The following is a 12,233-nucleotide window of genomic DNA, read 5'->3' as shown; positions in this document are numbered from 1 at the left end:
ATTCATACGAGGTTTCCACTGCAGGACACACACTGGTCTGATTAAAGCATGCACGCACTCACACACACATACAGAGAGAGAGGGAATGCTTGAATGAACAACCAATGAACCAACCGTGTTTGAAAAGTGATATATCAGCTGCAGCACTACCGCACAAGCCTGCCAATACATGAACACAAAAAGTGTAATTGAATTTAATTTCAATTGAATTGTAAATGTAATGCTTTGGAAGAAACAAACCAACAGAACGGAAGTGGACCGACTGACCGTGCATGGTGGAGTCTCACCTTGGACGTAGAGCATGTCCATCTCTGGCTGCTCCTTTATCAACGTCCCGTTGTCGAACTTACTCCCAAAGTATTTCTGGTCCACGAAGGCCCCGGAGAGAGAGTACCCCGCCTCATGGGGGGTCATCTCAACCCACACGTCTGTCAAGGATAAACACGGTCAGTCAGGCTCTGACTGAACCATTAACAAAAAATACAAAAGAATCACACTTGTGGGAAGTGAGGGACGCCCAGATTTAAGTGAGAAGACGTTGCTGATTATTTCCCCTAAACAAACATTAAAGTCACTGGGCTGTATTTTGCGTATCTTAAGTACCAGGTTATTATTACTTAACTTAAGACCTGGAGGCGTGATCAATGCCATTTGGCTATTCTGAGTGGCCAAAGAGCATTGACCACGCCTCCAGGTCTTAAGTTAAGTAATAAGACCTGGTATACTTAAGACATGCAAAATACAGCCCATTGTATCAGTCAGACAGGGTGCAAATTATACTACTGTCTCTGCCAAGCCTTTCGGCCTGGTGGATATACAGCTAGAACAATAAGCAATATTACACAAGAGAGGGTGGTTTAACGTCATTACAGTAATGCACGCCTGCGATGCTGCAGGGAGAGTTCCAAAAGCAATGCAGAAGTGTACAACAGTTACCCGTAAATAGTACTTAAAAAATTAATTGGTGTATTGTTCAGATTTTCTTTTTAATTTGACACAAGCATGTACCACATGCTTAACATACCGCAAGTATAACATCATGCTGACGTAAAAAGCATGCGTGCGCTCCTAGCAAATGCATGTGAAAACATGCACAAGTAGCCTATGTCTCTGACTACCCTGCATGGCTTTAGAAACGCGAGTGTTGAATGGAAAGAAAGTCACACGCGTGCACGCAAGCACGCATGCACGCACACATGCACACATGCACACACACACACACACACACACACACACACACACACACACACACACACACACACACACACACACACACACACACACACACACACAAGATATAAATTATACCTTTTAGCCCCGTTTCTTTCTGGTCTTTGAACTCCTTGTCAATCACAGTGTAGATGGGATAGGGATCCTTGTCATGCTTTCCTCTCTGCTCTGAAAGAACACGTTCACCTAACTGAAAACACACAACAAAATAATGGATCAATTTCCTGTTATGACTCATAAACGCACGCACTGTTTAAAACCTTTCTGGGCATCCCCTTTAGGATGCATACAAATCAAGATACATTTGTAGGCCTACCGCATTTCATGCTTTTCTGAGATTCTATACAGTAGGTGTTTTTTGCATCAATTTTGTCAATAATTAACTCATTTCCTGTTTCTGAATATTTTGTGCACCCTAGCTATACTAAGATGTTTTACGATAACCTTAAGTGACATGTGTGCCAAATTGTATGCTTTTTGGAGATTATCTTGGTGTGTTTTGAGTCAACTGTCAACAGTAGGTGGGTGGCCATTTTGACTATTGTCCACAACTCACTTCCTGTTTTTGAGATTGTTTTTGAGTTTTCTAGGATAATAAAGGCAGGAGACAACACTATTTGTTTTGTTTTTCTTCTTATAAATGATTTGATCGGCCCAAAACACTGTGTTCATTGTCATGATTTGTCACGATCCGAGCTGGCTTTGTCCACGGCGTAACCGTCTTTAAATAAATTAAATAAGAAATGCCTATGGAAGAATGCATTGGGTTTTCATTTCCTGGGCCACTCGTTTTTCTGAAAGGGGGAGGGACCGCAACGCTCTATACCCTCTGTGTAAATGATGGGCTGACCTCTTTCACGAAACTGCTGACTATAAGTGTAGACCACCAGTGGGTGTAATTGAAGTTCTCGTGTTTTCCTCTGTATGTCCACCATTTGCTATCAAGGGCCCAAGGAGGCCAACACCACACTACACGGCTCAGCCGTGACACTATTTCCTCGGTTACAGACTCCAGTTCGGAGGACCAGTTGGTCTCTTTGTATAAGGAGGCCATAGCCCTGTAGATGAGAAGAGAGGAAATATAATATGTGATTTAATGTATTCCCAGCGGCAGAAAAATAGTTCATCATTCACTGGACAACACACACATGTGTGGCCCCACTGTACTGTGACGTGTATACTTCTTGTAATCATATAAGAGAGCCTTTCACGTGTATATTATCATTGATATTGAAAATCCGATCAGGCTGAACAATTAAAGATGGAGTGCCATGACTTTTGTACATTTTCTGTTTTGCATGTGTCTATGGAGTTAACATTACTCTAATAGACCCCCAGGTGTTTGTGTGTGTGTGTGTGTGTGTGTGTGTGTGTGTGTGTGTGTGTGTGTGTGTGTGTGTGTACCAGGTAGATCCAGACACTCCACTCAGGTACATCATACAGTCCAGTAGACCTTGTTTCTTCAGTTCAAGCACAGATCCCAGCAGTCCCACCATGGCTCTCTGTCCTCCTCCAGAACCAATCAGAGCTATGTTGGGAACCGTGTCCTTTTAAGAGAAACATCATACACCAGTTATTTTATCTTAAATCCTGCAAAAGGCTCATATCAGAATTATTTGTATTCAACATTGAGTTAAAAAACGGTCTTTCTCTTTCTTTCTCTCACCCCCTCCACACACACACGGACGCACAGTATACATGTATAACGTAAGTAGTGTAAAAGATTAGGCCTATACATAAATGGGGGTCTGGGGGACATCTCCATAACCTTTTTACTAAATTAGGGTACCATTCACCAATGACAGAATGGACCTTTCTATAGAGTGAAATAAACCCAGGCTAAATAACACAGGTGAAGGGTTCATACCAGAGTGCTGTGGATGCTGTTTTTCGCCAGGCATTGTTGAACTGTGAGTCTTCTACTGGTGACATGCTGTTTCTCTGCCTCGTTCAGAGTGTGACCGATACGGACCTTGATGTTAGGAGAAAAGAAAGAAAAAGGTTAAATGTTTACCTTTTTCGGGTAAAATGATATTTCTTGGGTGAGCGAACATAAGCCAGGCAGGCGAGGCGGACGTTGGTCGCTGAGCTCATCTATAAATGAACCGCCTTTTAACCCATTTAGACCTGACATCGAAATAAAAATAAATAATAATAATAAATAAATAAATAAAGAATAAAAACAAGTCTCCTGAAAGAATATAATATTGAAATATTTGCGCCGCATTTTCACGCTTTTTCTAAATTAGCAGATCTACAGATCTTGTAGATACAGATAGCTATTTTTCAACAGCTAAAGTATAACATAATTCCAATAGGAAGCCCATGTCTATAATGCATTATAAACCTCATTATATAATTCAATTTAAACACTATATAGGCCTAACTATTGTTGAAGGACTCACTAATACTTATGTTATATTACTTAATGAGTGGAAAGGCATGAGGCTCCCCAAAGTAGACAGGTCCACAAGTACATTTGTTTTGGTATTTTATTTACCTCGAAAAGTGCCGGAAAAACATAACATAACATAAAACATCTAAAAACAATACTGGACAAAACGACGTTCCAAAAATAGAAAACAGAACGTAATTAATTACCACTTTAAAGCTACACTTAATAAATCAACAAACAGGAACTTGAGAATACTGCTACACTACAGTTCAACTAGGCATAGAGCCTCTAGGCTCTATGCCTTCAAGGCCCTGGCAGCTCTCCCCTGATGCAGCATATCCAACATGCCTGCTCTTAAACAGGTGGGACAAACCAGGCACAATCACTGTCTGTAACTGGTTACTGGTATCAATAACTCCAACAACAGGCAGACCATAAAAGGCCCCTGAGCTGATCTACAATTACATACTGCTTTTCAAACTTACTTTCGATACTGTATGCAATTCAATAAATATTTCAGGCGCCAAACACATACAATAAACATGCAAAAACAACAAGAACAAACACCCCTCCTCCTCTGCAGTGCTTGGCCCCTTCCAATCGATTGTGTGTGTGTGTGTGTGTGTGTGTGTATGTGTGTGTGTGTGTGTGTGTGTGTGTGTGTGTGTGTGTGTGTGTGTGTGTGTGTGTGTGTGTGTGTGTGTGTGTGTGTGTGTGTGTGTGTGTGTGTGTGTGTGTGTGTGGGGCACGGGCTGCCCTGTGCCCACGTATAATAAACATACTTTTATACTTAAACTTACAAGTAATTATACAATTCTTTATAATGTGTTTATATAGGCTTCATAAGAAGCAAAATAAACTAATTCAAAAAGTGTTTAAAACACAAAACTAATATTTTATAAGCAGCTTCCTGATATGTAAGAAAAATAATGACCATATGCCTTTAACAAAAGTTTATCTGGCAATTAACAAAGTTTATCTCATTACCACACTGTATTTAACAGTGTAGTCGTATCAGTTGCAAACTATATTATTCTTATTAGTAGTATACGCCAGGGGTAGGCAACCTTTGGCACCGGTGCCAACATTGGCACTAAGGAGGGTGATCACTGGCACACTGGCATAAGTGTGACAGAGAGAGGACTTTTGGTTTAAAATAAACTATTTAAACTTAGTCAAATAAGTCCCTCACATTTGTATGTACCGTAAATTAAATCCTGCACATACTGTAATTATACATTTATTAAAACTCTGAACTCTGACTGGGGAGGGAGTCTGGGAGATACGTGGGTCATTGCTCTGAGACTAATGATCATTATAACAATGTGAAAGAAAATATTAAAATTTCCGTGGACAATCAAAATGTGTTGGAAATGTTGATGTGGTGTCATTCAAATGAATGTTGACATGGCACACTGACTATCCAGAAAATAAAAACATGGCACTTAATTCCAAAAAGGTTGCAGACCCCTGGTATACGCCATTGTAAAATATATAAGCAAGCGGTAACTTACAAAGCGCTCCATGTTGTCTGCAAACCGTCAGTCCAATGAATCATCCAAGCTCAATGTTAGGAGGTGCATGCTGATAACAGATCCACTTCTGCAATTCTACAACAATCATATATTATATGGTCGGTTAAAGTGCAACAAATGTAATGTTTAACACAAACAAATGGCACGTACTGGCCATGTCATGTGTAGTTGATGTCCTAATGATTGACAACAGCTGTAGCAAGTTGAACGGGGTGGAATGGCAAATGGAAAAGCACAAAAAGGGACAAAATTGTGAGACTGCACCTATACTTTGTCAAATAATATTTTAAAATATGAAATGTATAATGTTAGATCATGAATATCTGACTCTTCTTTAAGTGATAATCGTATAAGGGCTCGTCTCGAGGTGCATCTCTGAACACACCCTGAATATCCACCAACATAAGGTACAGTCAGCTATAGTCACCCCATTCTCCCACGCACACAGCCTTTATATCCCCCATCCATTCACATAGATAAGAGGCTTAGACTAGTCCTCCAGTCATCTCCATCCTCTCCATACATCTGGCTGAAGTTCTCCACGACCTTCCTCTCCTGCTGGGAGCTCCCGTTGTCAACGGAACGTGACCGACCAGCTTCAGGTCCTCCTCTCCTGGCTGCCATATCTTCTCACTCAGCCTTGGTATAGGCGGCCCCTCATCACAGACATGTTGATCCTCGGGTTGATGTTTAGCAGCACTGCTGCACACATTATCGTTCTGGTGTAGCACGGTGGCCCAAAGTGGGGTCCCCCCGGACCCCACTTTGGGAACCATGCACTGGTATAGGAGACCAGACTCTATACAGCCCTGAGAAGAAGCTGGACGTCATGTTATGGCGGTGAGGTTGCAGTCCGTGCCACTGCAAGGAAGGAAGGAAGGAAGGAAGGAAGGAAGGAAGGAAAGACATTGCAATTTACACAATATAAAATAACGGCATTTATAAGTCTTTCTAGGGCAGGGGTTTTCAACCCGTGGGTCGCGACCCCTCGGGGGGGGGTCGCCAAATTATTTTGGGGGGTCCCCAAATAAAAAAATTAATTAAAAGAAATTAAGAAATGAAAAGTTTACATAGTACACATAGTACATGCATACACCTTCCATAATGATTATATCTGGTTTCACTGTATTTATTTATGGTGTATTGTCTATTATATAAGGTTATTGTAGCAGTCCATTTATATTGGGGGTCGAGAGGGAGCGGGGCGGGGTCCCCGAGACATTGCCAAAGCATTTCCGGGGGTCCCCGGCCAAAAACGTTTGAGAACCCCTGCTCTAGGGTATGACTAGCCTATAAATCAATTGAGAGATTAAATAGAAATCAGGTTTTAACACTGTATCACTGTCAATAAACCAATTATTGAGTGTATAATTACTAAAATTATCATTCCGGTATTATTATTATTATTATTATTGAAGGTACAAACATCTTCTCTTCTGGGGGTCCCTGGCAAAACCTTTTCAGGTGGGGGTCTGAGGACAAATATATCAGTAAAATATATCAGAACAGAACATGAGGTCGCGCCACTGACAACATTTAGTTCAATGGAGAGGTGGCGCCATCTTCTGTCCTGTTGCACGTTATGTCACACGTACAATTCAGCTACCGTGGTATGTTAATGTAATAATGATGCTAATATAAGCAGCTAACAGACGTCACATATGTCTGTCACTGCAGTAGGTAGCCTAACGTAACTGGAGAATTCACTCCGTTGGAAAGAAAATGTCCAACAGTTTGCAACTTTTCCAGTCATGGAGATACTTAAACTTCTCTTTCAGCTGTCACACATACACTCACACAACACACGTGTCTTTTTTTAATACTAGTTATAGTAACCCCTTTCGGGACCATTTTGTTTACCTCTGTTTTCGGGGGTCTTGGACCGGGTCCTCCTTTTCTAAGTAGGCTATAGTCTTACTCCCTCGCACTCGCACAACAATTCAGTTGAGTTGAGTGCTTGTTTTGATAACTCTTTCAACTTCCAAGTTTCAACAGCTTTGTCTTCTGTCAAGCCTCCTCTTTTGTGTGTGTGTGTGTGTGTGTGTGTGCGTGCGTGTGCGCGTGGGGGTTGCCATGTGTGCTTATTATAAGCGACTTGTTTGTTTTCAGACCTGGTGGTGTGCAGGCAGGGGTCATCAATTTACAAAGAGTTGTCCATGTCTGTGGCAAACTTTATAGAAATAGTATCATCTGCTCATTCTGTAGGCTATAGATTGTATAGATTCTGTCCAACACAAGTTAACATGGCGATGACCCCTGGCTATACCTGCGGCTTCCAAGGAGTGTCAATAACATAACACTGTTTATTTTTTGTTTCATTTTAAAGTTTAGCCACCGGATGTTAGCCAAGCACTTTTGTATGAATTTATAGTCTTGCATAGCCAGACAATTAACTATTCCACAATCTCTGAATGCTATATATTCTGGAACTATACACATCCATTCCGTTCACAAAACTATATTTTAACCCATTCTGACCTGAGATCAGATTCATATAGGCTACGAGGTTTCCACTGGACACACACTGGTCTGATTAACCCATTCTGACCTGAGATCAGATTCTAAAAATGTCAGTCGTTCTTCGAATTTTCAAAAATAGCAGACCTACAAGCTCGTAGCGCGCCACTCGGTGGCGCGCTACGAGCTTGTAGATCTGCTATTTTTCAATAGCTAAAGCATAACATGATAGTAAATGTTGAACAACGTGAAAACTGTAACAAAAAACATACATACATTCTCTTAAACACAGTGAAATTGCAATGTGAATGTCCTTGTTTGTCGGTCAATCATTACTTCCGGATTATTGGTAAACAAACATGATGAAACGTACACAAACAATCAACGGAACTACGACAATATCTACAAACAAAGAAACAAACAACATGTAACGTATTATTATTTAAGGACACTTTGTGGAGTGAGACTAGCTCATCTCCCCCCTGCAACTCGGCTTGATCTGCCTGAGCCAGCTCTCACCGGTGCCATAAGTGCTATTCACAGGGCTCTTCCTGCACGCCCTCAACACGTCACAATATGAACCAGGCACCACACACGGCATGCAATACAAAGTACCCAGATGAACATACCTCTAATGTTCACATTAGAAATAAAATAGAATATGAAATAGAAATAGAAAATAGAAAACGCCCATTACTGGGACAGTTACAGCAGCTACATTCAGCCATTCACTCACACATTCATACACCGATTGCGGCGGAAGCCATGCAAGGTACCAACCAGCACATCGGGAGCATTTTGGGGTTCAGTGTCTTGCCCATGGACACTTCGACATGTAGACAGGAGGAGCCGGGATTCGAACCGCTGACCCATGGATCATTGGACGACCGGATCATTGGACGACCTGCCTAGTACACTGTCTAGATACTCAAAAGGTCTTCTTAGGTCTGGTGATGCAAACCTGGGGGTGACAGAGTTTTTGCCTTTGCTGCCCCATGTGTAATGCACTCCCTGAAACACTCAAGACGCCCCCAGCCTCAAAACCTTCAAAACCACCCTCAAAACCCAACTCTTCAACATTGCTTTCCCTAGCTAACTCTTTTCACTGTTTTTTATCTCTAATAAAGTTGTTTTTATTTTTGCTACCTCTGCCGCAAAGACCTGGTTAACCCCGATTTCTTTCTACTCAGTCTGTGTCTCATAGGAGGGCTGTGGGCAGTTTAGAAACCGTCCTCCAGTGACGTCATCATAAAGCAGATTATTTTATTTTTATTTTTAAACATTTATTTTACATTTTCATGATGATGATATACAATGATATATCTTTCTCTCAGCTGAGCTGAGGGGTTCTTTCCTTGGCCTGAAAAACGTTGAAGGCCCTTGGGGCATTAACAACAACACAAAAAACACACAAAGTTAAAATATGGAGATAAAAGGTTTCTTCCCCGACAGCAACAATAGAGGGTATGCACGTGACATCATCATCATACTTGGAAGTTATGCAGGAATGCCTACTGAGTGGCAAAAAAACCTACTTTATGGCCTTAATAATAATAATAATACATTTTATTTATAAGGCGCCTTTCAGGGCACTCAAGGTCGCACCTCGACAGCCCATACATCCAAACAGAAAAATCCTATTTCATTGCATTAAATTTAAATTTAAACAACATTAAATTGACTTTGTCACTCACTTTGCCACTCGATTTGCCTTTTACTTTATGCATGCGCATACCCTCTATAGGTCTACTCAAATGATACCCCAAGACCCCGGCCAGTCTCAGAGGCAATTATTTGAAAACGTTAGTTAGGCCTACTGTAAGCACTTCAACCGTAGGCTATATATTTCAGCTTGATGCAACACATTGTGAGCTTGTAGGCCTATGTGCTATTTTCAAAACATTTAGATATAGCCTCAACATTTGAAAAATTGTGACCCATAATGAGTAGGTAGGCTATGTATTTTGAATTCCAGACTTTTACTTAGTATTATTGCAGTATTGATACTTTTATAGCCTATACTTTCAAAACAACTTTGTCATTTTATCAATTACTCAGGCTTATGTGAACTCCCCAGACATTTTTTTAAGTTGCTCAATTCAGAATTTAGATATTCGATATTCATTTTAGCTGCCCCGCCCTGCTTCCTATACAAAGTAATTGCAACTTCAAACTTTCATTTTAACCATGATAGATTCATCTAAAACACCTGTCCTTGTTTCTGGGACGCTGAGGACTGTATACTGGGGAAACTGGATGACGGGGGCTTCATTTCTGCATTGCATTTTAGGACCTTTTTCTATTGACGGCCTTCCGAATCTCCTCCAGCAGCTTGGGCTTGGTGTTGATCACATTGGCGGCGGCTCGGTCCATCAGCTCTTTGATCTTTGCGGGATCCAGCGGTCCTTGACGGGTCCTGTATCTCTCTCTAATGTTCTCAAGTTCACAGTCATCCGACACTGTGATGAGGAGACGATAGAAACACAAACAGTATTAATGTTTTGATTTCACACTCTAGCTAAATGTTGACAGGTTTAGTTTTTAAATCAAATTACTTCGGTTTTCTGTGTAGCACCTTGTTTTGAAAATATTTGAAGCTTTCGGTAAATACATTTTTGAAAAGTCAGCAAGTTGTTGGACACAGGCACGCATACCTTATGTGCGCAGGTGTGTGTGTGTGTGTGTGTGTGTGTGTGTGTGTGTGTGTGTGTGTGTGTGTGTGTGTGTGTGTGTGTGTGCGTGTGTGTGTGTGCGTGTGTGTGCGTGTGCGTGTGCGTGTGCGTGTGTGTGTGTGTGTGTGTGTGTGTGTGTGTGTGTGTGTGTGTGTGTGTGTGTGTGTGTGTGTGTGTGTGCGTGTGTGTGTGTGTGCGTGTGTGTTCATCGGGCATTTCAAATGTATTTTCAGATTGAATGAGTCACAATGGACATCCTGTATACATAAACCTCTAAAAAGTATGGGCATAAAACAGTCTCGTCTTTACTTGTCTGGGGAAACTATTTAGACCTTTATTTCTCAAATTAAGCTCTACTAAACGATTTTTGTTAAACTAATGAGTTAACAAATACGTTAACGTTTACATCAGTATGCTCTTTCAGCAACTATATTGCTGCTGTTGGTCAGACATGTTGTATCTCCATATTTTAACGTTGTTATACCATAATTCATTACACAATGTATGTTCATGTACAAATTGTGCAAACGGAACAGTTACCGTGACAGTTCACCCTGTTGAACAGAGGCATGTGGATCACTGTCGGGGTGTTATCGTCTCCTGGAAACACGTAGATGTCCTTTGGGTTTTCTCTGTCCTTCTCGGGAAATTCAACGTGTGGGAAAGCTATACCCATTTCCATGGACAACTTATAAGCATCTTCAATTGTCTGTAGAAATAAGCAGAAAAGTGATAAACACTTGATTATAATATATTAGGACTAGGGATGTCCCGATCACGTTTTTTTGGTTTCCGATCACATTCCGATCATTAGATCTTTCCCGATATTTATATTTTTATAGAACATATATCACTAGTACTATAGTACAATATTCAAAATCACAGACAATATCCAGTCTAATATCATGATATGGATATAATATTGATACTAGGGATGTCCCGATCACATTTTTTATTATTTTTTCTCCCGATCCGATGCACAAAACAGACACAAAACAGTGAAAACCCTGAAACTGTGCTTGCACGCATGTGTTACCTTCACATGTGTTAGTCTCGCGTTGCCAGACTGTTGCCTCTTGCAATTTTTCAAATGCTTCCGTCATACAGTCTGGAGCAACGGAAGAGCTGTCATGAGTAAAATATAAATGCTTCCGTCATACAGTCTGGAGCAACGGAAGAGCTGTCATGAGTAAAATATAAATGCTTCCGTCATACAGTCTGGAGCAACGGAAGAGCTGTCATGAGTAAAATATAAAGCGGAAGTGGAGCCTCCTCCCCACTTCCATTTCGCGCAAATGTATCCTAATACCTTACAGGACAACTTTAGTTTTTTTCAACCAAAGGTTCATGATTTAGCTTGTCTTTAGAGAAAGTAGAAGGTGAGTGTAATTTTTATGTATTTGCTGCTTTCTTTCGTTTTAGGGATTTTAGCTGTTTTTGACAGGGGGGCGGGGGCATTCGAGCATGGGGCTAAATATGTATTTCTTTACACAATTTTATAGCGATTTATTATTTTATTATTTACTATAACCCCAATAAAATAAATTACATCTGGCCACAAAAGATCACGGGATCTACTGAATGTGATAAACTGACATATTGAGCCTATCACACACACAGTGTGGCTTCCCCCCCAGTAGGCTACCTTCACATTCAGTAGATCCTGTGATCTTTTGTGGCCAGATGTAATTTCTTGCGACTACCTTGAGATATTTCTTGAGACTATATACCTTCATAGGGTCTCCTCCGCTGTAGTCGAGGGAGATGATGAGGTCGACGTTCCTCTCTGGTCTGAGGACGGAGAAGTAGGGAGAGTTCAGCAGCAGTCCAGCGTCGATATAGTCCCTCGTTCCTGATTTCAGGATATAAGGGTCTACTCCTCTGACTTCTGCAGCTGTACAGAATACAGTGATTTCAGGATATAAGGGTCTACTCCTCTGACTT

The 12,233-nt window shown here is 41.0% G+C and overlaps 1 protein-coding gene across 2 annotated transcripts in view; it reads right to left on the bottom strand.

Annotated features, from left to right (window-relative positions):
- Window positions 1-9,671: 9,671 nt before the first annotated feature.
- The window catches only part of LOC308332553 (cytosolic phospholipase A2 gamma-like), a 50,570-nt gene continuing 48,008 nt past the window's right edge, over window positions 9,672-12,233 (bottom strand). For both annotated transcript variants that reach the window (XM_080788507.1, XM_080788506.1), the window contains exons 9-11: window positions 12,020-12,183; window positions 10,830-10,998; window positions 9,672-10,076 (exon numbers count right to left, since the gene is read on the bottom strand). In XM_080788507.1, coding sequence (XP_080644633.1) covers window positions 9,904-10,076; window positions 10,830-10,998; window positions 12,020-12,183 — 506 coding nt within the window. In that variant the 3' untranslated portion in view covers window positions 9,672-9,903. The remainder of the gene's footprint in view (window positions 10,077-10,829; window positions 10,999-12,019; window positions 12,184-12,233) is intronic.

The sequence above is a fragment of the Protomyctophum bolini genome (genome assembly GCF_963924005.1).
Source record: "Protomyctophum bolini genome assembly, chromosome: 2".
In the NCBI taxonomy this organism is placed as follows: domain Eukaryota; kingdom Metazoa; phylum Chordata; class Actinopteri; order Myctophiformes; family Myctophidae; genus Protomyctophum; species Protomyctophum bolini.
The sequence above is the reverse complement of the archived record's forward strand: the minus strand, read 5'-3'. Positions and strand labels throughout refer to the sequence as shown.